Here is a 27,160-nt window from a genome sequence, read left to right as displayed (position 1 = left end):
TATTGATATAGTTGAATTTTAGATAAATTATAGATAAGTTAGAGAAGAATTCGAAAAAAATAGAGAGATGTACAAAATAAGAGATCCGTCTCACAAAATCGACCTGTGAGACAGTCTCAGAAAATACGACCTGTGAAACCGTCTCACATAAGTTTTTATCAATTATGTTATATGTGTGTTATCTTTATTTATCGTACTTTATATAATTTTAATATATACAAATATTATAAATATTTTAGTATGTTCTTATAAATTACTGAATAATAAATATAGAATCTTGCTATAAAAATTAAAACATGTATATAACTTGTTGGAAACCGAATTTCGGAAGTTTGACAAACTGGACATTTAATATAATGAACTTAACTGATTAAGAAGACTTATAGTAACTGATCTAAAATATGCAACCTATCGGTTGTCTATAACTGAAGATTAATGCGAAGATAATCCAAGGCAACTGAACCAGCTGACTGGACTACGCAAACAACTGACTGATCAGTTGGAAGTTGCTACAAAACAGTTGTAAGCTTATCAATTTATAGCCTATCAGCTGATCTTTCATCTGTACACATCATCAGTTAAGGAAAAGAACATTCAACCGACCGATAGTACAAAAGCAAGACTGCAACTTGTAGTGGGATCGCCGCATTTTAGAAAACAGCAGTGTACGATTTTCAGAAGAATGTTGACGTGGAAAACAACGGATAGAAAAGTTCAAATCGCATTCAATATTACCTTTGGAGGCAAAGCCTATAAATAGCAGAGGAAGAGCAGTTGATAAGTCTCTCCAACAACTTTGAACTGAACTACTCTCAACTCGACTCTTGAAAAACTCTTAACTGAGCTGTTACTCTGCTGAAATATTTAAAAGCTTACGCATATTGTATTCATCCATAGCATTTAAGGCTATACTTTGAGCTTGAAGCACAAACTGATATTACTGTAATCAGTCGTGCTAAGTTATTTCAAATCCAGTCGTGTACTGTAAATTGTGTTGTAACTAAGAGTTTCAGTTTGGCATTGTTTAGTCCAACTGAAGTTGGTCTGTACAACTGTTTGTATCGATCAAAGTCTTTTAGTGAATATCCTATCTTCGTGATAGAAGGGGTGACGTAGAAGTGTTTGAAATCTCCGAACATCCATAAAATCTTGTGTGCTCTTACTTCAGTTTTTATTCTATCTATCAGTCAGTTTATTTCCGCACTTTTATTGTTAACTGATTGATATCGACTGACAATATTTTTGAGTTTCAGTTTATCACTAAACTGACTCATTATTCGAAAAGATTGTGAAAATTGTGAGTATTTATTCAACCCTCCTTCTAAACACTCTTTCACCCTCTAACCGATCCTATCATAACTAATTATTGATATCATCTTAAAGAGAAAAATGAGACAAAGGAAGTAAATATGGACATAAATTTTTTTATCTTTTATCAATCAAAAACTATATACACGTGGACATAAAAATGCATATAGCCTAATAACTTGTAATTTATTTGACACTAAGTTTTTAAGTTAAGAACAAGGTCTTAATTTAAAATCCCGGTATTAGATTTTGTAGGATCGAGCGCTTGCCACTTTACCAAAAGTTATAACTAGTGATAATGGTGCAACTCAAATCTTTTAAACCGCACAGCAACTCAAGCACCACGATTCGATCACTCTACCAAGCAGGGATAATTATTGCACCCAACAATCTTCCTTCCAATAATTACATTCTTTGCGATCAATGGGAGTCAAATCCTTGACCTTGGCTCTGATACCAATTGCTAGGATAAATGCTTACCACTAAGCCAAAAGCTATAGTTAGCTAAGGCGCAACTTATTTCCTTATACTTGTGACAGCACAAAGTGCTCTTACTTGGGTGCTAATAGGTCGGGCTGTTAAGTCCATGAGTCCGGGGAGGTGCATGTCTATCTATTGGTACTGTCTCATATCACTTGGAGATCAGTCTTATCCTTTCCCTACCGTTAGCCCTATCCCCAACAGAGACAGTAATACCTTTTAAGATCTAGTGTCACTTTTTTACGGTCTACTTAGTCAACAAGATCAAGCGGCGCAACGTCATCAGCTTTTTGCATGAGAATTTCTCAGGAGATCATCCATCTAAGTATTACTCTCACTCATATACGATTAACCCAACATATTTTCTTTTCCTAACTAAAAAAACCAATATTTTAGCATCTATAAGAGACTATAATAAATTTAGCTTTATTAATGATGAATGTAGATGAATTATCATTTTTAAAATTTAAAATATCCAATCTTAAAAAAAAAAAACTAGTTGCTAATTTTATGATGGAAAGGACAAAAAGCTAGCGGTCACGTGGGAGAAGGGTGAGACAATTATCTAATATTTATATTTTTAATTTTGTTATGATGATTAGTAGACTGTAATAACTAACGTAATACTTGTAAATTATGTTAGTTTGATAAATTATATTGGACAAATCATGTATGACAAGTTCATCCGAGAAAATATTGGTAGGAGAATCGAACTCCCGACCATAAACAAAACTTCCTTAGGCGAGTATGGGTAGTTGCCCATATTGACGCTGGCCGCTGCGGAGTCAGAAATTTGATATTATCCGAGCTTAAATTTTTCTTAACAAAATACAAAATAATATATGTCAATTAAATTTATAGCAATTAGATTTTATGGGCTAAAATCTTGATTTTTCTAGGTTGTATTTCTTTTTCTACGTAATTTATCTTGGCTAAAAAAAATTTGACTTTTCCAAGCTTTTTTTTTTTTCTACTTGAGCTATCTAGGCTGTCTCGATGTAAAAAAAAATTAAAAAAATAGAAGACCTCATTTGGGGATACATGTGGCTCCGCCCATGCACACTAGGTCCAAAAAGAACATAGAAATAACTTTTAAAATCAAATTGTTTACTGGGTAAATTGTAAATAAATTTCTAACACCCAACTCAAATTTATTCTAACTCGCTAAACCTAAAAACATTTGTTTAAACTCCCTAAAAGTTTAAAAAGACAGAAATACCCCTTATTCCATATTTTATTTTAATTGATCCCCGCGCCTCCGAAAATGATATCAGAGCTCTAGGTTAATTTATTTCAAACACATTATTTATTATTATAAAGAAACAAAATGTTTGAGGAGGAGAATTTCGAAAATTATGAATCCGAACTTATGTTCGAAAAAATTAATTTACAAGGATTATTCCAATATTTTGAATATTCACAAGAACATCTAACTATTGTTAGATATCCAGAGCAGAAAGAGAATCTTCGACACCCTCAGGTAAAATTATGATTCAAGCAAATAAATTTATGGAAATAGTACTAGATTCCTCTAAGCTCTCTTTAGATCTTAGAGAAATTCAAAAGACAGTACAAAATTATGGCAAACATGCTATATTTTGTATTGCAAAGAGTAGAAAAAATCCTTGAAAACCAGGAAGAAATTCTTGGAATATTAAAGGATATTCAAACAAGAATTCAAAAACTAGAACAACAACCCAGTTCTAGTAAAAGAACTTCAGGAGGTTGGTTACCACCATCATTTGGTACTGAACCTTTGTTACATTAACAAGGGAAAACCATAGTGGTGTCGAAACCTTTGACTGAAGTAGAAAAGATGATCAATCTAATTAAGTCTGTCTCAGAAAAAAAATTAATCTGATGACAACTTTAGAAAGGATTGGTCTGAAGGATCTACAAGAGCTTGCGGAATCTTTCGCAAATCTCAAAGTTGTAGATCTAAAGATGAATACAGCAGGAGGTGAAACACCTGCTATAACTCAGTCATCTTCTCAGGAACCACCAAGGGAAAGTGTGAGATCTCAAAATATAAACATGAGAGAATCTCAAACTGATTTCTATACTGGTGGAGGATCACTCTCAGCGGGAACAAGGACAAGGAGAAATCAAATTCCCTTGCACCAAACACCCTATGGAAAAATTGTTTTAGATCCTATACATCCTTACGGGGTTATGCTTAGCCTTGATGTATTAGATTTCAAAAACAGAGAAGAACTCATAGACGATTGGACATCCGCTATGAGAATTGCAGCAGGAACACTTGATCTCAACAGAGAAGGATTCATTAAACTACTGGAAATGTGTCTTATAGGATCAGTGAAAATTTCTTGGGACATGACTTCGGTGGAAACCAAAGAGTCAGCCCTAGCTGGTGAGTCTCTTAGTGAGATCGCTGGAAGAATGGCTACCCTGTTTAAAGAATAATTTATAGGGGTAGACTATTTTAATAGTCAAGATACAGAGAAGAGGAAGAAATATACTCAGGCTCTGTATAGTCTTAAATTACATGACATATGTTTGGTGGATGAATATATTATGCTATTCACTAAATATAGATGGAATTCAGGAGTCAAAGAAGATATAGCTATGCTGCTTTTCTTCACAAAAATGCCAAGTCCTTGGAGAGAAATGCTCATAAGGGAATATGTACCTGGAAATCCAGATACATTAGCACGAAGAGCCTCTTTCCTTAAAGGAAAATTGGCGGAATGGTGTCATATGACAGCATTACAAAAGAATTACAAATGTTTAAGGGGTATTAATAAACGTACTCCTTTGTGTTGTAAAGAAAATGATCTTCCAACAATTATTGGAAGTAAACCACAGAAGCATAGAAGGAAAAGGACTCATCCTTATGCTAAAGGTGGAAGAAGTTCTTGGAAACCAAGAACAGTTTGGTCTAGACAAAAAGCCAGATCTTATAAATCTGGACAAAGAAGCGGACCATCCAGAAGTAGGACATCCTCCCAAGCATCAAGTACATCTCGAAGCACAGGAAGAACACCTACAAAGAAAACTTTCAGAAGAGCTCATACGCGAGCTAATGAAAGTTTTAAGGATTGTAATTGCTGTACATGTGGAGCAAGAGGTCATATCTCGACTAACTGTCCAGAGAATGAAAAAAGAGGTATTCAACGCTTCGATCCAACTCCGGATATTGAAGAAGCAGTTTATTACCAAGATCTTATTCAGGTATACCGATTCGAGGACATTGCCTCAGATTAGAGTACATATGAAGAAGAAGAAGTTATAAGTCAGGGAGAATCCGATGGAACTGAATCGGAATCTGACTAAAGACGAGGTGTTTCGACACGAAACACATGAGGATTTGTCTGGATTCTTTAGCCAGACAACAATATCTCATAACATGGTCCGAAAGATCATGAAAGAAAATCATAGTCTACAGAGATATCAAGGATTCTCTGCAGGACAAGTAGAAAAGTTCTTAGGAAATCTTGGCCTAAAAAATAGAAAGCATCATATGATCTATAAAGTTTCTAGAAAGGAAATGACAATCCCAATGGAACTTACAGGAAATAGAATAGAGATGCAGTTAATTCCTTCTGAAGAAATTAAGGAGGAATTACAAAAACTCAAGATCGAAGTAGCAAGGACTATGTCCTGGATTCATATTGGAGCAATCCATATTATGATAAAAGCTACTTTCAAAGAAGGTATAGATTCACCCATTGATATTGCTATATGAGATAAAAGAATGGGGGAACCTTCAAGATTCAGTACTGGGAACTATCTCAGGAAATCTCTGTGCAGGTAAGATTGTAGGAATTATCTATCAAAGGATAGCCTACAACCTGGCAGATCGAGATTTCAGTCGAGCCTTGACATTACATCAAATTTTCAAGGAAAAAAGGCTGATGAAGGAAGGTAATAGACCATATTCTATTACTTATCAGATTTCATATGCTCTATCTAATATACATCATTCAGAATTATTTATTAGAAATGAGTTCATTGAAATACCTGAGATATTTGGAAAAGTTGCTCAGGCAATTTATCCAGAACGAATTGAATTTCCTGTAATACAGGAAACAGATATCCAAATACAAGACAAAACGATTCTACAAAGGAATCAGAGTCTTAGATTGGAATCAAGAAAACAATCTTTTCAAAGAGATAGAATTACAAGCTATAGATGGGAAAAAACCCCTGTCCAAGAAACCCAACAGGAGCTAAAAAGTTTTTCAAAAATAGGAAAGCTTAGATGCCCAGAAGGGTGGAAGGAAGTCGAAATAGTATTTGATATTACGAAACAAATGAATCAATTTCCTTGTCATACCATCTACTATTTAGAACAACCTATGATAGGAACTTACCAAGGAATGATCCAAGTTGGAGAATTGGAAGTTCATATCACAGGGATTCCAGGAAAAGAACCAGATCAATTGGTTCTTGGACTAGAGTTTCTCGAGGAACATAAACCTTGGAAACGTCTAGAGTATGGAATGGAGTTTGTGGCAGAAGATATGATGTGGAAAATCCAATGACCACAAGTCCATTCTCTATATACATTCCAGTAGGAATGTTATATGAACAATATAAGACAGAATATTTTGCTGCTTATATTGATTCAGGTGCTGGAATCTGTACAGCAAAGCGAGGAGTTTTTTCAAATAATTTGGAAGAAGAATTACCTAAGATTGCTGGACGAGATTTTTTCCAGAAGAATCATAATCTTATGTAAAGGGATTAAGATGACTGAAATAATGATTGACGGTGCTGGGCAAACACCTTGGTGCAAGGTAAAGACACCACCAATTTATTTTCATGATACAGGAGCTGATATTTTGTTAGGAAACAATTTCCTACAAATGTTCAAGTCCTATACTCAAGAAAATGAGACTAGAAGATTAGTGTTTACACCTCCTTGTAACCACAAAATTATAGTCCAGAGACTACGATAGGCATTTTACAGAAAATTGCCAATCCAGTTTAGCAGCAGGCGTGGTGATTCAGGAAAACTTCTGAACCCAAAAATGAAAGATTCTAGAAGGTTTGGAGAAACAATGCTCTAGTTGAGAGCAGATAAAGAGCTCCAACCAAAACAAATAGAATACATTAAGATAACTCTTCATAAAAATGAAGTAGAGTTTGAATCTAAGGTATCCTTAGAAGATGTCAAGAAAAGGATCAAAGAAAATTACAATCAAGATCTTTTGGCATGGTGGGACATAAATCAACTCAAAGCTTGCCTTAAAATTAAGGAAGACAAAGAGTATGAATTTGTCTGTTGCAAGCCTATCCCAATGAATATCATTGATCAAAGGGATATGCACATTATAATCAAGGAACATTTGGACCTTGGTTTAATCAAAGCAGGAATGTCACCATATAGCAGTCCAGGTTTTCTGGTGAGAAATCATGGTGAGATAAAACGAGGAAAATCCAGATTAGTTATTAATTATCAAGAAATTAATAAAATTCTGGATTTTGATGGGTATTTTATACCTAGTAGAGAACATCTAATAAGTTGCATGCGCAATGCCAAGATATTCTCTAAGTTCGACTGTAAGTCTGGATTTTACCAGATTAGGATGCAAGAAGAAAACAAGAAATTCACAGCTTTCTCTACACCACAAGAACATTATATTTGGGAGGTATTACCAATGGGATTGGCTAATTCACCTCAGACATTTCAAAGAAAGATGGATAATCTTTTTAAAGATTATTTTAGGTTTATGTTTGTTTATATTGACGATGTTTTAATACCGTCTAAAGATATGAATGAACATGTTAAACATTTAGAGATTTTCTCCAATGTTTGTAAAAAAGAAAGACTGGTTTTATCTGAAAAGAAAGCAGTCATTGCTACAAGAAAGATTGAATTCCTTGGAATTGAGATCGATGAATCAGGAATTATTCTACAAGAACACATAGTGGAAAAAGTGCAGAATTTTCCAGAAAATCTCAAAGACAAGAAGAAACTTCAAAGTTTCTTAGGAGTTGTTAATTTTGCTGGGATGTTTATCAAGAATCTAGCAAAACACAGGAAAGTGTTTAGTCCATTATTGAAAAAAGATGCTAGATTTATATGGACGGATGAACACACAAAGGGACTATACCAATTAAAGGAGATTTGTAAGAATTTTCCAAAAATGGCTATTCCTCAAGATGAAGATGATCTGGTATTGTATACCGACGTCAGTGATCATTGGTGGGCAGCAGTTCTTACGAAGCGCACACCAGATGGAGAACAACCATGCAGGTATTGTAGTGGTTTATTCTCAGATGCAAAGGCCATCAGATGGCATATCAACGAGAAGGAATTTTATGCAGTAAAAAAGACTTTTGAGAAATGACCATTATTTTACTTGCAAAGAAATTCATTTTGAAAGTTGATAACACACAGGTGAAAGCTTTCTTAAGAAATAGAATTGAGTCTAAACCTGAGAAGGCCAGATTATTAAGATGGCAAGCATTATGTCAAAATTACATTTTTGATATTGTGATAATTAAATCTCATGAAAACATTCTTGCAGATTTTTTAACAAGAGATGGACAGCATTGACATTGATGTTATTATCAAGATGTAGAGGCATTTGAGGGAACACCTTGAAATGCTTCAAACCGAGTTTAACAAGTTAGCACTGAACGCAGAAGTTGAGGGAAGGCTTCAACAAGCTGATAAGAGAATTGTCTCTGATCGAATCACAGGATGTTTACAGGCATATACTCAGTTATGGTCTGTAATGCAAAGACCTATCCTCCAAGGCATTGAGAAACCATTGGTTTCCCAAATGGAGAGTTTTCGAGTACAAGACTCTATACCTGGAGCAGGGGATTCAAGTACCCCTAGCACAAGTGTTAAGTCGGGATCATCTCCAGATGAGTCGGCTGAAACAAAAATTGAGACTCCAGATCCTTATCTCAAGTCCTCAAGTCAACCCTTCACCTCGTGGATTGAAGAGGGAGAGATCAACCTTAGGCCTCGTACTGACAAAGGCAAAACTAAGGTTGGTACTAATGAAACTGCAATTTCTCCATTTCAGGTTTACCAACAGAATTGGGAGAAATTAAAAACAAGAATTGGCATTAACCCAGCTACCAACCGGTTTGATGTTTCAGGAAAATATCCTAGGATATGGATGAAACCTAATTTATATCCCAAGGAGGTCAAAGCCTGGTATGAATTCGGGGCTCTTGCCTCAGTTTATACCACATCACCCAACTTTCCAGAAATTTCAGGACTACCCAAATGGATTTAGGAAGCTTTTCATGAAACTTGGGCGAATAATGATTATTTATCCAGATGAGTTATTTTGGAGCTATACTTTTTCAGTGCAGCACCAGAACCTACAGGGAAAGGTTCACATGAAGCCTTTCATTTCATCAAGTTAAGGAGGCCAGATACAAATATTCAGAAATTTATCAAGGATCCTCCAACAGAAGAAACACCCCTGGTCGCTTCAATTACTGAAGATGATATTTTTACAAGAAGAGCTTGGGGTATATGGGTCTGTCTCACAGAGATGGACAAAGTCAAGTTTTCATTTAAGTTTTATCAAAATTCTTTAAATAGGTCATTCCTGTTAAATACTATGACAGGAAAGAAAACAAGTTTTGCAGAAGATTTATGCGAGAAGAAAAGAAATCTTCTATGGAACAGCAAGCTGCCGGCCAGTAAAGAGACTCGCCGAAAATTCTGTAATATGGCGCATATAGGAAGATGGTCAGAAAATATCTGTCCTGAATGCCAGAATCAGAAAGAACCGGAGTTCGGTAAAGGTATCAAACCGAGATCTGATCGGAAACATTTTACCGAAACAAGGACAAGTAGGGAAGGACCACAATCACATTTTACTCGAGGAAACAAAAAGCCAAAGATTCCTCGACAAAATTAAAAGGGACAGGTGACCAAACCCACTAAGAAAAGAAGGACCACCATGTGAGTGGAATAACAAAGACCACCACTAATGAGTGGTAAAAGACACGAGGACCATCAATAATATGTGGTAAAGGACAAAGTAACATTGGATACCTTATCTTTAATAAAGAGAATCCAATAAAACAAGAAAACTGGACCCAATCCCAACTATAAATAAGGGTAAATGGAACCAGTAAAATCACACCAAAACTAAACTTAAGGATGTATTTCACATATCTAAAAGTTTCGAAAAGAAGAATCAAGAAATATAGAGATCAGCTGGAACCTCTCCGATATATAATTAAACATTACAAAGAAAAAGGAGGCGAGATTTCAGTAGATATCTTACAAGCTCATCTCTACTGGTATTGTAGAGAAATAAAAGAAGAAGAGAAGTTGATTTCTAGATTAATGATCTAGAAAAGGACATTTCAAATGGAGGGACCATCTCAATGGACCACTCAACCACTACATGGTCCATGTGCAAGCTGTAAAGGCTTATCAAAATTTGGAATCCGAGTTTCAAATCCGAAGAAGCCTTCTATAAATATGACAGGAAGAAGGAAGTGAAGATCATCGAACATTTTCCTCATTTTTTTCAATCATAAGTTGTAATATTTTCTCTTTCAAGTTTATGTGTTGTTCAAGTTCGACTACTATTAGTAGTTAAACAAGTTTCTCCTCCTCTACAGGAGATTTCAATGTAATAATAATATGTTCGTGTTTGAATAAAGAGATCTTTGCTCTCAGCCCCTCTCATGTATTATTTTCAAAATTTTATCTTTTACTGTACACACTAAGGTAGGAAACGAATTAGGGTTGCGCCAAGTGCTGTTGAATGAATCTGCGTCGGTAACCATCGGTTGCGATCTTGTGGTTGGACTGTAAGGAGCAGTTCGTAAAATACGGTAGATATAACCCGATAGTACTCTGGTCAAAGAGGTAAAAGATTTAATTTATTTTACGGAAGCATGATGGGCCTTTATGTTTAAAAAGAAAAATCAATTACTAAAATAAGAGGATAAGGGTATTCTTGGAAATTTTAAATTATTGGGGAGCTAAAACAAAGAATTGAAGGGATAAGGAGTAAAGATAAAGTTTAAAAGGGATGTAGGGAGTTATTGAAAGTTTGCCCTTGTTTACTACCCTTATATTCTCTCTATTAAATTTAATCAAATTTATAAAAAATAATAATAAATTATGTTAGTGATGATTAAATTATTATTGACTTCTTAAAATTCTAAACTTAAACATCTTATGTCACATGATATATAGTTTCAATTTTTTTAAAGAAAATTTATAATTCATTACTATACAATCATAATAAATTATTTTTAAATAAATAATCAAATTATTTATATTAATATATGTTTTATTAATTCTATCGGTTGCGACTGAGAATGTAGATAGAGTGTTTTCAATCAAAATGAGTGATGATTGGATGAATGATATTATATTGTCTATGTAAAGAAAAAAAATATTTTTACCAGTTATAATAATGAAGTGACTATACAAAAGTCTCAAAATAAGAAGGGTTGAAAAGATTAATTATAAGATAATTATTTTGTAGTGTTTAAGAATTATTTGATTTATATATAATGTGTAAAGATATTATTAACTAGTTGTGGCTAAGGCCAAAAACAAAGAAAGAAAATAATTTAAAAAAGTATAATTCAACACGTATCAAGCATGGAGGATGGGGAGCTTGGCAGAGAATCACAAGACTCCTTATCCAATTTCAAACGCTTTTCGTCACTCTCTATTCCCCATTTTCTAAATTCCTATTTCTATCCTTCCGAATTTGCTGCGTGTCACTGAGAATGTTCAAAACAAACTATTCATTTCAAAGGTATGTTTTTTCCTAAATGGGCATCTCACCCTTGTGCAATTAAGCAGTCGCATTATCATTCTGTTGCCATTTTTTTGTGTGAATCCTTCCTAGCTGCATCATAATTCTTGCATGTGTACGGGTTTGTTAATGCGAATGTGAAGCTTGTGTACTCATAAGGATCCGGGTCATGGACGACCTGGAGTATTAAGTGGATAGCCCAATCAGAGCCAATATGCCGGGTACTATCTTCATCAACCGGACATTTATCATTTTCTCGGGAAATCAAGAGCTCGGGCTCTCATGCAAGCTCTCATGTACCTTACCACCTGAGCTACCTCGAGAATTGCTCCACACTCGAGTGATATCTTATCTGTCAGAACAACATAGATTTGGCGTGTGAGAAAATTCATCAGAAAGTATGGGCAGCCGACTTACTATACTCAGTAGGTGACACTGGAAACTAAGTAATGATGAGATTTACTACTATAAATAGTAGGTATTATTTTTATTTACAGATTCTGGAATTTTGAACTCTCAAGCATACACCTATATTCTCACATATATTGCTTGTGTTCCTAATTTTCAACATGCTGACTTTAGCATCGGAGTGGCTACTCCGGACACTCCTCCGACGCCCATTCACGAGTTCCTTTCTTGTTTGCAGGTTTTATTGAAGTCATTAACTTCACACATTTTCCTAAACACAAATCATCCTCAATAATCGGTGGATCGCCTATTTATATCTAACCCGATTTACACGAAGATCATCATTGGCGCCGTCTGTAGGAAATTGAGTCTGAGGCGTTGATATTGCTCCTACAAGAAGAACTAACCAAGACACTTCTCGGGCTCCTGGAGAGGGTGCACATACTTCGGGTATGGGGCCCTTAACTCCTAATCGTGACTACAATGCAATCTGATTATGGTTAATTAAATACAGCGGAAAACATGTTTAAAATTTCTTTACAATGAGCCCAAAATAGGTTATTTGAATACTAAAAATAGTATTTCATCTCACATCATAAATTCTGCTCACACATAATCAAAACAACTCATACAACAACAAATCATATCCTCGGGACATGTCCCGATATATAGATACATAAACATATATACTGGGAAAGACCACTAAACCTCAACTCAAACTGTGACTCCCTCCAGAAGTACCATATCCGGTCTCCTGATAACCTGAAGTACCTATCATTGTCAACATACAAAGACAATAACAGACCTATCTGGGGTGAGCAAAGCTCAATCTGAAACAACCACAATATATACCACAAGTATCTAAACAATGATATATGATATGCAATACATGCATGTCGTGGAGGTATCAGGTCAAATGCCCATCCACTGAGCACATGCCAGAATCAATCGAATCGCTATCCAATCAATGCTCGAGCTGGCACACCGACCTCAATCAGGGATACTCATATAATAACGTCGACAAAGCGTCATCAAATCCCAAATCTCAATCATTCATCGGGGCCACAAATGACTATGCTTTAAGGGTCATGTAATACCAAACATAGCATCGTGTTCACAAGCCCCAGAATCAAATCAAATCATATCAGGGTATCCAAGGATCATAGCTCAACGTGCATATCATGTATGCCACATCAACTCAACAAATAAGACATATAGACATGTATTCTCAATCCAATCAATCAAACATATATCATATAATACAGATACTGTCATATACTATCCGGTCTCAACATATCTCAATTCTTCGTTCCAGTCGATGTAGCTTGAAGATTTAAGTATAATAATATATCTACATCAATAACACATTCATTTCAATCAATAATTTCATTCAAATTCATCAATATAATTTTCAAATATCTTTTGAAACTTTGAAAATTCATATCAAATCGAAATCATAACATAATTCAATTCCGACTTCGAATACGAGTTTTTTGTCAGTTATTCTATCGCATATATGAATCTCGATTTCAAATACATGCTATTCCAGCACTTCAATAATTAAAGGTGCTGAAACTAGAAGAAACTTACCTCAAAATGAAGCTCTCGACACGAGGATTCCGACTATATAATTTGTTTCAAGTTTGGACAACGTTTCGATATAATTTTAAGAATATAACTCCTTTCTTCTTTTTTCTCTCATCTCGGTTACTTCCTGTTCTTTCTCTGTTATTTCCTAGTTTTATTAATCATGATTTCATTATGCTAATCTCCCATTCCACGTCACATGAAGCACTTCCATTCATATGTAAAAGTTGGAACACGTATACTTGAGACTACTACATGCATCCGTTCAATTTCCTTTTCTTTTTTCCCATTTTACCCTTCAGTTTATTTGATTATTTTTCAAGTTATTAACCATCATGCCATCAAATTTTATTTGAGTATTTTTTAAGTTATTTACCATCATGCCATCAAATTTTATTTGAGTATTTTTCAACTTAATTACGAAATTGTCATTCAAATACAAAATGTTTCAAATAATTATGGAGTATTTTCAACTTATATAGTTTATGCATAGACTATGTCAACTCCATTTCCAAATACAATTATATTATGAGTTGATTTACTACTCAGAATCTACATAATCAGCTCATGGGGTCTCACATCGGGACAAAGTAATGTTCCTCCCACGGGACCTAATCTTATCACTATGTCCTCAGATGAGTTGGCTAGGATTGTAGCTGAAGCAGTGGATAAAGTGGTAGCCATGAGAGAACCTTCTCATCACGTTACCCCATCGGGGAAGGAGCAAGAGCAGGAGGTAGGAGAGGAGGGGGTGAGAGAAGAAGATGGGGAGTCTAGTGCCGGGTCGAAATCTCCGACTGTGGCAAAAGAGCTGTTGGAGTTGAGGCCGAAGATGAAGGTCTTGGAGGGACAGTTGAAAGGTCGTAGTCTTTCTCGGGCAGTTGTCAAAAGATGCCCATTTTCTGAAATTATTGTCCGAGAACCTCTTCCCGGGAACTTCAAATCTGCAAAAGTTAAAGATTACGATAGAAATGCTGATCCCGAGGAGCATCTGGCCAGGTTTGAAAATATGGCCATGCATCACTGTTACACTGATCGGATTAAGTGTAAGGTCTTTTTGATAACTCCGATACATTCTGCTCGGAGGTGGTTTGAGGGGTTGGCCCCTCATAGTATTCACTCTTTCAAGGACTTTCAGAAGGTGTTTCTACACCATTTCAGCAGCAGCAGAAAGTACAAAAGACTGCATTTAGTGTTTTTGAAGTCAAACAGAGCCCGAAAGAGAGTCCAAGGACTATTATCAGAAGGTTTAACAGAGTTGTTTTGGATGTCCCCACTTGTGCCACCGAGACTAAGACAACTGCATTCACCCAGGGCTTGTTGGAGGGTGAGTTTTTCCGATCACTGACCAAGAAGGTGCCCGGGGATTTTGAGGATCTGTTGTCCCGGGCAAAAAAATACATTAACATGGAGGAAGCACAGAAACAGAAGAGAGAAGCATGGAGGAAAGAGAGGGGAGACCGAGTAGCTAAGCCCGAGGAGAGAGGGCCGAGGAAGAGTAACCAGGGGCATTTTTCTCATCAGGTGCCCTTGAAGATTATCCGAGACTGGGAGGTCCAGGAGTGTAGTAGGGATTTGTTGCCATCTCAGCAGTTCACTAGGCCTGAGAAGAATGAATATGTACTCTCCACAGGTTGTGCTACAATAATACTGAAGATTGCAAAACCTTGAAGAGAGATTATGTCCCGCCCTCCGTCCAGGGACATAGTCAATCCAATAAAAGGCCGAGAGTGCCACCTTGGACGTCTCGGCAGCCGAGACCCAGCACCGGTGGAGATTCAAGAAATGCCCTGAGAAGTAACCCTGGTAGGAGGAGAGAGCCGAAGCCCGAGAGGAAGAAAGCCTCACCCCCCACCCCCTCCCCCCGCTGCGGGGATAATAATGATGATATCAGGAAGCTCCACTGATGGAGATTCCTACCGGACGAGGGAATCAAAAAGTAGACGAGATTGTATGGAGGTGGAAGCGATGAGGAAGAATGAGGCAGTGAGAAGATTTAAAGGGTGTCAATTTGCCCCACAATGATGCTCTGGTTATCCAAGCCATGGTAGCAAATTATGACATTATGAAAATTTTTGTGGACTCAGGCAGTTCTGTTAATGTCATATTCAAGGAAGCCTTTGCACAGATGGATTTGCAGGGGTATCAGCTGGAGACTGTGGATACAGCGCTTTTTGGCTTTGCTGGCCATGCTGTTTATCCTGAAGGGGAAATTGTTCTACCTTTGACTTTGGGTGCCGGAGAACTGAAGAAGACACTGATGACTATTTTCATTGTGGTTGATGCCCCGTCATCATATAATCTTATTTTGGGGCGGCCGGCCATGAATAAACTGAGGGCCGTTGCATCCACTTACCACCAAAAGATCAAGTTTCCCGGGGGAAGCCGGGTGGGTGAAGTTCGGGGAGATCAACCTTCTTCCCGAAAATGTTATGTGGAGGCAGTCCGGGTGGATCAGAGTAAGGCCACGAAGGAGGGGAAGAAGGCGAGACTTGATGAGGAAGGAGGGAGATTAATAGAGAAGGGGGAGGTGCATTTTGTAGCTGAGGAGGAGCACGAGATCGTAGAGATGGGATCAGGCCAGCAGATCCGGGTGGCTCGGGACCTCAATTCATCCACCCGGGTCAGTTTAATCAATTGTTTAAAAACTAATGTTAATGTTTTTTCTTGATCCCAGCAGGAATTGACAGGGATCTCACCCCTGATAGCCGAGCATCATTTGAATATCCTCCCGAGAGCCCACTCGGTGAAGCAAAAGAAGAGACACTTTGGTTCTGAGAAGGACAAAGTTATTGATGTACAGGTGAAAGATCTGCTGCAAATCGGCCACATTCGGGAAATACAATTTCCTACATGGCTCTCGAATGTGGTATTGGTGCCAAAGTCCACTGGAAAATGGAGAATGTGCGTGGACTTTCGGGACCTCAATAAAGCTTGTCCCAAGGACCACTATCCCCTGGTCAAGGATGATCAGAATAAGGCCAGTTTCATCACCTCGAGAGATACGTTTTGTTACGTTGTCATGCCTTTCGGGTTGAAAAATTCCGGGGCCACCTACCAACGTCTTATGAACAGAGTATTTGAGAAGCAATTGGGCAGGAATATGGAAGTGTACGTGGATGATATCTTGGGAAAATCTAAAGAGGTTGCTGATTTTATTTCTGATTTGTAAGAAACTTTTTCCACTTTGATGCATTATGGAATCAAGTTCAATCCGACCAAGTGTATCTTTGGCGTAAAGAGTGGCAAGTTTTTGGGTATTATAGTGACAGACCGGATAATTGAGGTGAATCAGGAGAAGGTCAAGTCCGTGTTGAGCATGCCATCTCCTCGATCTGTCAAAGAAGTGCAGAAGCTGACTGGGAGGATTGCTTCTCTTTCTCGATTTATATCTCGATCTGCACACAGGAGTTACCCTTTTTTCCAGGTCCTAAGGAAGGCTTGGCAGTTTGGGTGGAATGAGAAGTGTGTACAAGCCTTCCGGGATCTTAAGAGTCACCTGGCAGAGCTTCCTGTCCTTGTAAAGCCAGAGCCCGGGGAGAAATTGTTTGTTTACTTATCTACTATAGAGTATGCTGTAAGTTCAATACTGATAAAAGAAGAAGGCTCTGATCAGAAGCCTGTCTATTATGTCAGCCATGCTCTAAGGGGTCCCCATCTCCAGTATAGCTAGGTAGAGAAGATTGCCTTGGCTTTGGTTATGACTGCCAGAAAGCTGCGGCCATATTTCCTATCACATCAGATCATAGTGTTCACCAATAGTCCTCTTAGGAGGATTATGACTCACTTAGAGGTATCCGGGTGGATGATCAAGTGGACAGTGGAGTTGGGGAAGTATGATATTGAGTATAAGCCCCGGGTTACCATCAAAGCACATGCCTTGTCAGATTTTTTATCCGAGATGGTTCAGCCCGATGAAGAGGAAGTGTGGAGAGTTTTTGTGGATGGAGCGTCTAGCCTTGCTAGATGTGGACTAGGGGTAGTGATAATATCTTCTCTGGGAGAAAATATTAAGCTGGCCTTCAGAATTGACTTCCCGGTGATTAATAACGAGGCAGAGTATGAAGCTGTTCTTGTCGGTATCCGAGCTACCTGGGAAGTTGGAGCTTCCCAGATTATTTTATACTCTGATTCACAGTTGATTACCCAACAGGTCAAGGGTGTTTATGAAGCTAAGGATAACATGATGCTTAAATATCTCAAGCTCATAAAAGCCAAGTCAGAAATTTTTGTGGATTGGAGTATTGAACAAATACCCCGGGAGGAAAATGAGGAAGCATATGCTTTGGTGAAAATGGCTGCTTCTTTATCAGAAGTCAGTACCCGGGAAATGTTGCATGTTTCCCGACTAGTCCTCTCCACAGAAAAAGAAACATTGCCAGCAATAGGGGATTCCTGGATGACACCCCTCATCAAGTTCATGGTAAACAATTAATTGCCTGAAGACAAAGCCCGAGCTCAGAAGATCAAGAGACAAGCTCCCAGGTTTGTTCTCTTAAATAATGTCTTGTACAAGAGATAATTTCAAGGACCTCTATTAAAATGCATACCCGCGGGAGAGGTGGATTGTGTCCTCCGAGAGATTCCTGAAGAGTGTTGTGGTGAGCATCTCAGAGGAATATCTTTGGCCCGGAAAACAATGCTTACTGGATTCTTGTGGCCAACTATTAGCCTTGATTCTGCCCGAGTGGTACGTGCTTGGGAAGGATTTCAGTATCATTCAAATTTTCAGCACAGCCCGAGTGGCCAACATTGTGGGTCTCTTTCCAATTGCCCGGGCTCAAAAGAAGTTTTTCTTGGTGGCTATGGATTATTTTTCTAAATGGGTAGAAGCTGAGCCCCTGGCCAAGATTATTGAGCAGGAAGTTTTAAAGTTTCTATGGAAGCATATATTATGCCGATTTGGAGTCCCCAGGAGACTGATCTCAAACAATGGGAGACAGTTTCAAGGAAGAGAGATTACATTTTGGTGTCGGGAGATGAAAATTACTCAGTATTTTACCTCTGTTGCTTACCCTCAAGCCAACGGTCAGACAGAGGTTGTAAACAGAATCATTGTGCAAGCCTTGAGAACCAGACTACAGGGCAAAGAAAAAGACTGGGTGGAAGAATTGCCCAGTGTTATCTAGGCATACAGAACTATTCCCCGGGCACCTACTCAAGAAACTTCTTTTAATTTAGTATATGGGTCTGAAGCAGTTATTCCAATTGAAATCGGACAACCCTCTTCCCGGGTAGAATCTTACCCGGATAATAATGATCAAAGCTGTGCAATGGATTTAGATTTAGAAGAAGAGAAGAGAGAGCGGGCCCTAATTCGAATGGAAGCTTATCGAGGCCGGGTTATGAAATCATATAACAAAAAAGTCCGAATCCGAGACTTTCAAGTAGGAGATATGGTTTTGAAGAAAGTTAATCCAGTAGGAGATGTGGGAAAATTGGAAGCTCGATGAGAAGGACCTTACAAAATAACCCGGAAAGTTAGCTCGAGAGCTTTTTATCTTGAAGATGCCCAAGGACATTCTCTCAAAAAACCCTGGAATGTATTTAATTTAAAGAAATATTATGCTTGACAGATGTAATTATTTGTTTGAAGATATAACGAAAGATCTACTTTTTCGGAGAAAGGATGAGCATATGATTATTATATCTCAATCCGGGAGGTACAAGACCCCGGTTAATGCATAAGCCTAGGGCACTACACCCTGGCTCGGGACACCACATCTCGACCATTCCCAAGTCCCGGGACATGACCCCCGGCCCAAGGCTACAAACCTTCGTTATGCATAAGCCAGGGCACTACACCCTGGCTCGGGGCACCACACCTTGACCATTCCCAAGTTCCAGGACATGATCCCCAGCCCAAGGCAACAAACCTTGGTTATGCATAAGCCTAGGGCACTACACCCTGGCTCGGGGCACCACACCTCGACCATTTCTAAGTCTCGAGACATGATCCCCGGCCCAAGGCTCCGTACCTTGGTTATCCAAAAGGCCACGACATTACACCTGAAACGTCTGCCCTTTTTATTGCTTAAAAAGTACTAGAATTTTTTTTACACTCAATTTTGGGCCATGTACATTTACCACAAAAATATATTTTTATAAAATATTTTACCCATTAAAATAAAACATCAACCAATTAGTATTTTAAAAATCAAGTGAAATAGTCATAAAAATGAAATCGTCGCATGTTTCACCTGCATCCATCACACCTAATGAGTCTAAAAACTCAACAAACCATAATCTTTGTAACAAATATTACGTATAAAACCACATGCAACAGTTAAAATACTTTTACATAAAAATAACATTTCATGACATGCAAACATAAACTTTAACTTTCCCTTTTTCCTCAACGTGACATAAAACATTTTTCAACATCATAAACATTTTTTCTTTTTCTTTTCCTTTGTTGAATTCAGATCGTTAATTGTGACTTTCCTCAAACCTCAAAAAGCCGATGGATCCATCTACATGAAACCGCAGTACTGGGCGGCGGGGGACACCAGCAACACTCTCACCGGTCAACTGGGTTCTGGCCTATCTTCATCGACTAGAAATACGATCATCGGGGCTCCCTCTGGGGCCTTTTCCCCTCACGATATTCCCATTCTTACCGTTACCTCATACCTTTACCTCATATCCTCATATTCGTAATAATGGAAATACGATCGTCGGGCTCTCACTGGGACCGTCACCCTCACGATATGAAACGTCTCCTCGTTTTAAAATGCAGAAATATTTTTTTTTAAATAAAAGCTTCGCAATTTTTTAAATAACATTTAAACATAAGAATATAACATTTAAAAATTATCTTAAATATTTGATAGTAAAAATAGCGCATTTTAAAATAACCAAACATTTAAAATCATACGTGAAAATAAACGTATAAAAATCTTAAAATCATCAACGTATTAAAATATTCATTTTCTCTCAAATCTCATAAATCGTAATGCGGAAAAATAATGGTCCTCGGGTCGTGTCGCCGCACCAGGTCTGCCTACTCAGAGTTCGGCACCTCCAGTCTCCTCATCATCAATCTCACCTGCATCACACACGCCTAGTGAGTCTAAAGATTCAACACACCTGCACCGTTAATAGCAAATACATATACATAGCACACAGCAGTGAAAAATATCATACTCAACATACCTTTCATGAACTTTAAAAACGTAACATAAACGTGTCGTGTAAAATCATGACGTGTCAAAAATTCTCATCGTTAATCATCATTCATCGTTTATCGTTTATCATTTATCGTTCATCATTCATCATTTATCATTTATCATTTATCATTGGTGAATTCAGTTCATTAGAGGTGACTATCGTACATCATCATTTACGATGGATCCATCATACATAGATCCGCGGTACCGGCTGTCGGACATCAGTGACAGGATCACCCATCCACTGTGCCTAGGCCTCGTCATCAGCATTTACATATACGTATTAAACATTTACATATACTTCGATAGCCACAACTAATTCCCGTCATTCAAAACATTATCATTTTCATCACTTATAAAATCATGCACCAATGCAATTTTCTTTAAATTCAAGCATACGCCGTATAACTTCATAAAATCTTAAAATCGTGATCATGATGCCTACACATTTAAAATATCATAAATTTGTGCTCAGGGCACTGCCAGGACCAAAATCTCACCCCAGATGCAAAATGACCATTTTACCCCTGGAAACCCGAAAATTATCGTTTAACCCCTGAACCTCTAGAATTGACTTGAAGCTTACCAAACTCCTCAAAATTTCCCAAAACATATTTAAAAGCATTCCTAGGTGTAAACTCGAGCAAAATTCAAAACTTAACCGATTCGTTTTAAACTTGGACCGGAGTCCCGGTTTTAACCCGAATCGATTCGAAACTTAACAGAATTTTTGCCAACTTTTTACCACACCTTAAGAACACTCAAAGGACCTTAAAAATATCCAGACTTGTCCCTTAAACTATTCGATCAGGCCCTACAAGCTGCTGGAAATCAGCCCCTTCCTCTTTCGCCTACCCTACTACACTACTTCATATTTTTGCGTCTTAGCCCAACACCGATGGAACCAGGCAAGGCTCAGCCTTTCTTAGACCACCCTAGGGCTCCCCTGAACCTACTGCACCCATGCCATCAGCCCCATGAATCAAGCGTAGATCACCCGATTGCTACACTCCCCACAACACCAATTGAACCCAACTCGTCCAACTCTCCCCTTGCGGCTTCTAGGACAAGACCACCAGCGTTCGTGCATTTCCAGACCATGGTTCAGACCCACCAGAGTCTGTCCAAGGTCTAGAGTCGCCCTTGCACCACTAGCCTTCACCTACCCACCGATCTAGACAAAGAAAACGAGAAACCTCTAGCCGCTACACATCTCAGCTTTCTTATCACAAACAACCTTCGGTTCCAGCCTACTGTTCATCTTCTTCTCGATAATCCCAGACCTCAACACACCCCAGGACAGCCCCCTTGTACAATCAGGAGCAAAACCGTGAGATCATATGAAAAACATGCAAGTCATGAACAAAAACCGAAATTCTTACCCATTCATGGTTGGATCGAGAATTAAAAAGCAAGAACACTCATATCAGAATATAATACGTGTATGATGCATAAAGAATAGTACAATGCGTGCCTTGATGATGATCGATGAACAAAACAAGAAAAGGGGAACACCGGATGAATTTCTTTGCAAGATCAAGCCAAAACGAGGCCACCAGCTGGAAAGAGTGCTGAAAACGAGAGTGTCTACTGTTGTGGAGAGGTGTCGGCTATGTAGGGTATTTAGGTTTAGGTTAGGGAGACATCAAGTAATATTTAAATGGTTAAAAATTTGACTAAGGGGCCACTATTGGTTAATTAATGTTTAAAAATTTATTTAGGCCTAACAAGCTTAAAAATAGGCCCATTAAATCTAAGCACGCTCCCGAAAAATATTTCGTGTTGGAAAGAATTTGAAAATAATAGCCGAACCATTAAAAAGTCTCCCGATTCGATAAAATTTGCGTACCATTAAAAATAAAGTCCTACGGTAAAAATATCTAGTAAAATCCCATTATTTGAAAAATCCACTTAAAACACCATATATTAATTTATAAAAATTAATCATGTATTAAAATAATTTTCTTGAAAATTCTCCGGTCTCCGATCCTCATTCGAACGTGAAATGCACTTAAAAACCCTAATGCGTGAACTTTTAAAATTTCATGAATTAAATCCTATCATGCATGAATTATGCGTGAAATGCATAATATAATTAAATCCATAATTTAAATAAAAGTCTTATATTGCATGAACTTTAAACAAATCATGAATTAAAACACCAATTAACGAAGTAAACATGCATTTAATTCTTTAAAACAATTTAATAAAATACCAAAGAAATTTAATAACTTGCATGCATGTGGTTCACGTGAACCTTCAGATTTTCGGGACGTTATACGATATCTCCAACATTATCGAATTAGTCACTATTACTTCACTTCCTTCAAAGTTTTACATTCTCATCACTTTATAAAATCATGCATAACATAAAATTTTTGTTTTTGAAACCCAGAATGCAACACGTCTTTTAAATGTCTTCCTTAAACCATAAAAATATCATAAGCATTTAAAAATCATAATTCAATCATGAACATTTCATAAACTTTTAAAAATAATCATAATAGCATAAAAATAGCATTTAGAGCACTGCCATGACGTTTACTAATTTTTAGGTGTAAAAAGACCGTTTTACCCCTAGACGTAAAATTCCTCGGTTTGGGCTTTTTCTTGAATTCATTGACTCTAACATGTCCCAAATAATTATTTAAGCTTAAATTAATTTTTCCATAATTTTATTTAGCTTAAATATTAAACTTTTTCATTTATCTTTAATTAATTGTTTTGACGGTGTTTTAATCCCGAAAAATCCCAAACTTTAATATAAAATTCCTAAATTCAAAATTTAGTCTTTTTATATTTTTTTAGCCCTTATGAACCATGACTCGACCCCCGTGAGCTATTTTTCAATTTATTTTAGTTTAGAAACCCTATTATGACACATAAACTTCGACCCCGAGCCATCTTTCGATTTTCTTGAGTCACCCCCAAACCATGTTGATCCAAAACCTGACCAACACACTAGAGTAACCTATTGAACCCTTAGATCACTTAGAAACCACCCCAAAATTCAAAAACGTGAGCCCCTCACTTACCCCTATGCTGGCCGAAAATTTCATTGTGCAAGGACTCTAAGTTTTTGGACGTGTAAACCTAGCTGGCGCCTCAGCCCATGAACCAATGTGTTGTGAACCATCTTAGGACCCTAGTGAGACACCCTAGCCCAGCCCACGAGCCCTGGACCGAGCCTTCACTCCCCTGCAAGCCCACGCATCAAACTGCGCAGACCTGCGCAACTTCTCGGGGAGGAGTCCTTGATTACAAGGACTCCTCCCAGCACTTCTGACCCTAGTCCTAACTTGGCTAGGACTCTCCCCTTGACCCAACCAGACCCTAGGCCAGCCCTGAACCCAAGCCCAGGCCAGCCCTCCCTTTAGAACATGAAAGCCGAACCCCCAAAGCTTCATGACAGCAAAAACGATTTTTTTGTGAGTTGCTTGTGGTGCAGTGTTTCTCGTGAGTTAGGACCTTTTAAAATCATGTGTAAACATCACTTGTTCATCACCTAAGATCATGGCAGCCTCTTTACAACATAAAACATGAATTTAAATCATAGAATCGTGAGTTTACCTCTTGCGCATGCCATAAATCCGAAAATACAGAAAAATAAATTCATGTTCTTCATGCATACAATAATTAAAACCATATTATGATATGATTGATGAGAAAAGGAGATGTATGGCGTGCCTTTGCGTTGTATACGCATGAATTAACGTTGACGACGAACAAGCAAGAACCTTGGCTTTGAACCCCCTTGCCTCTCGAAAATCCTTCTACTTTGTGGTGTGCAAGTTGTATCGTGTAAGGGGGTGGTGGGGAGAGTTTGATAAAGTGTGGAGTGTGTGGCCGTGAGTTAGTGTTGCATGGTGTAGGTTTTTTTTAGCAAATTAAATACTAATTAACTTACTAACTAGGCTTAGGCTTATTAAGCCAAACAAATTAGGCCTATTAGTCTTAATTAGGATTTAATTAAATCATAAAAATGGTTTTGATAAAATAAGTTTGTGAATTTAATAGACGGGTTACTTAAAAGTTCGCATATTTGTTGAAAAACCAATACCGATAAAATTTTCATTCTGGCGTATAAAATCACCTCAAAACCCCATGTTTTCAAAAATATGAAAAAACAACACTCATATTGTGGGGACCCGGACGCTAATCAATTCTTAATCATCATTAGGATCAATTTACTAATCCAGTAATTAGGGTCATAAATTTTTTTCTTTAATTGCGGAACGTAATGGAATCAAACTCCTATACATATCAGTATGAGAGTATAAATCTGATACAACATACAAACATCTCAAACTAAGGTTCAACTATTAATGTCAAGTTTCAAAACCCTATATACATCAAAGTCCGAAGTCTCCACTCTAATCACGATCTCTCCTCATTTCCTGGACCCTGATCCTGTCCCACCTGTTGTCATGTACACATACAAACAAGACAACAGCCGGATAACTCCGGTGAGAATATAATCCCAGTATAAATCAACGAACATGCGATAATATAATCAATATAAAAGCATGCAGGAAATATCAGAAATAAATGTCAAAATCTGAAACATGAATCCATATAAGACTGTAAATAAACTCGTGACTCCACGTCTCAGACTAGACTCAATCCTAGTCTAGGGATCCCGGTTTCCAGATGATGGCATTCCATATCGAATATCCGTGATAGTAGAAATTCCAATTCTAATCACATCGATATAACCAAACATCCAGTGCCTTGACCTATCCGTCACAAACCTTAGCACTTTCGCTAATACACTATCCTGTAACAGAGTGCAATGTGCCAATGACGATTCCATCACTATCCGGCACTTCTGTCACAAGATTACTCGTCTAATACTCGCCTATAACATGCTTCCTATAAATCAATAGAAACACGCATATCAATTCAAATCAAGGCATATCATAACAATCAGTATGTGATTTAGGGAAACCCAAGTATATCCTACTCGAGTCAATCTCCCAGTACCACATTGACTTATACCTTTCGTTCGTAGTCTCGGTCTGAAGCAATCGAAGTTCTGAACTCAAGACTGTCTCTGTAAATCTGAAACGACATATCGAGAATAATAATAAATATTCCATTCTCAATTCAACACTGAATCTGATTAATCTGAATATAATTCAAATCAACGGCATAACGGCACCATCTCAGTATCTCCGTCAATACCATATCAACAGACATCAATTACAAATCATAACCCATATCCAATACAATCTGTAATCAATCCATAATCCAAATCTATTCAATTTCACTTAATATAATCTGAAAAATCATAACAATTCCATACTCAATCTGTTCTTCGATCTGACTTCGAATATACGATGTCTAGTACTCCCAGCACACATAATATAGATCAAATAATAATTCCTCTAAAATCATATTTTTCAAATCATATCAGAAATCAATAAAACTTACGTCCTGTTGTAGTTGTCGACGAGAGGATCTCAGAACTGTGTTCGGATTAAAAATCAGATCGCCGGTACTTGAAAAATCAAATTTCTAGGCTTGGAGGACACTTGAGAATTTCTCTGGCAGAATTCTCGTTCTTGCTAAGGATTCTGAATGGGGAAATGAGATTATATATATCAATGCATGACAAGTGTCCCACTCAAGTCATAATTGCACTTTAGTCCCTCAACTTTTCACTATTTACAATTCAGCCCCCGCTCAATCTTTTAATTCAATTTCAATCCTAATTAATTACAAAAACCGTGGAATCTAATTCATCATTCCAAAATTCGTACATTAAATAATCTCGGATTAAAGTGATATAATCTCGGGTCTTACACATATTTTAAATAATTAAAAACAATTATTTAATAAAAATATTTTACGTTTTTCAGCCCTCGGTCCCCGTTCCTCGATCGTCTCTTGCATAATCCTTAAAAATACATTTTTATGCATGATGATAATAAAATCTTATTTAACATATAAGCATGTATGTCACATAATCGATTAGCAATTAAAATCAATTATTTAACCATTTTTCATGTTTTCTAGATTCGCATGCAGTTGGATTACGTCTTCTTAATTTTGAACCTTACAATTCCTCCCCTCATTAAATAAAATTTCGTACTTGAAATTAGAACTTACCGAATAATTCTGGATAGCGACCCTTCAAATCCCTCTCGGTTTCCCAAGTAGCTTCCTCTTCCGAGTGATTCAGCCACTTGACCTTGATCATTGGAATGACTTTGTTTTGCAATCTTCTTTCTTGCCTTGCTAAGATCTAGACAGATCTTTCTTCATATGTCATATTTGGAGTTAATTTAAGAGGGTCATAATTTAGTACATGTGGCGGATTCGACATGTACTTCCGCAGTATTGAAATATGGAACATATTATGAACTCCAGAAAGTGTTGGTGGCAATGTCACTCTATAAGCTAGTGTCTCAATCCTCTCCCAAATCTCAAACGGGCCTATAAATCTTGGACTAAGCTTGTCTTTCTTGCCAAAGT

General features: G+C 37.4%; 2 protein-coding genes across 2 annotated transcripts; both read left to right on the top strand.

Annotated features, from left to right (window-relative positions):
* Positions 1–17,214: 17,214 nt before the first annotated feature.
* On the top strand, positions 17,215–17,949 carry LOC140982109 (uncharacterized). The gene has a single exon (XM_073448526.1). It carries the CDS (start codon positions 17,215–17,217, stop codon positions 17,947–17,949), a length of 735 nt encoding a protein of 244 aa, XP_073304627.1.
* A 370-nt stretch (positions 17,950–18,319) lies between these two features.
* LOC140982108 (uncharacterized) lies at positions 18,320–18,967 on the top strand. Its single transcript, XM_073448525.1, has 2 exons — positions 18,320–18,632; positions 18,714–18,967. Exons 1-2 carry the CDS (start codon positions 18,320–18,322, stop codon positions 18,965–18,967), a joined length of 567 nt encoding a protein of 188 aa, XP_073304626.1.
* Positions 18,968–27,160: the final 8,193 nt, after the last annotated feature.

Source organism: Primulina huaijiensis, chromosome 8 (assembly GCF_012295235.1).
Source record: "Primulina huaijiensis isolate GDHJ02 chromosome 8, ASM1229523v2, whole genome shotgun sequence".
In the NCBI taxonomy this organism is placed as follows: domain Eukaryota; kingdom Viridiplantae; phylum Streptophyta; class Magnoliopsida; order Lamiales; family Gesneriaceae; genus Primulina; species Primulina huaijiensis.
The sequence above is the reverse complement of the archived record's forward strand: the minus strand, read 5'-3'. Positions and strand labels throughout refer to the sequence as shown.

Bases quoted from the DNA above. Each gene is read 5' to 3' on its own strand.
- LOC140982109 (XM_073448526.1), top strand. From the start codon at position 17,215: ATGACTGCCAGAAAGCTGCGGCCATATTTCCTATCACATCAGATCATA.
- LOC140982108 (XM_073448525.1), top strand. From the start codon at position 18,320: ATGGATTATTTTTCTAAATGGGTAGAAGCTGAGCCCCTGGCCAAGATT. The intron at 18,633-18,713 runs GTGTTATCTAGG...GGTCTGAAGCAG, and splicing joins CTGGGTGGAAGAATTGCCCA to TTATTCCAATTGAAATCGGA.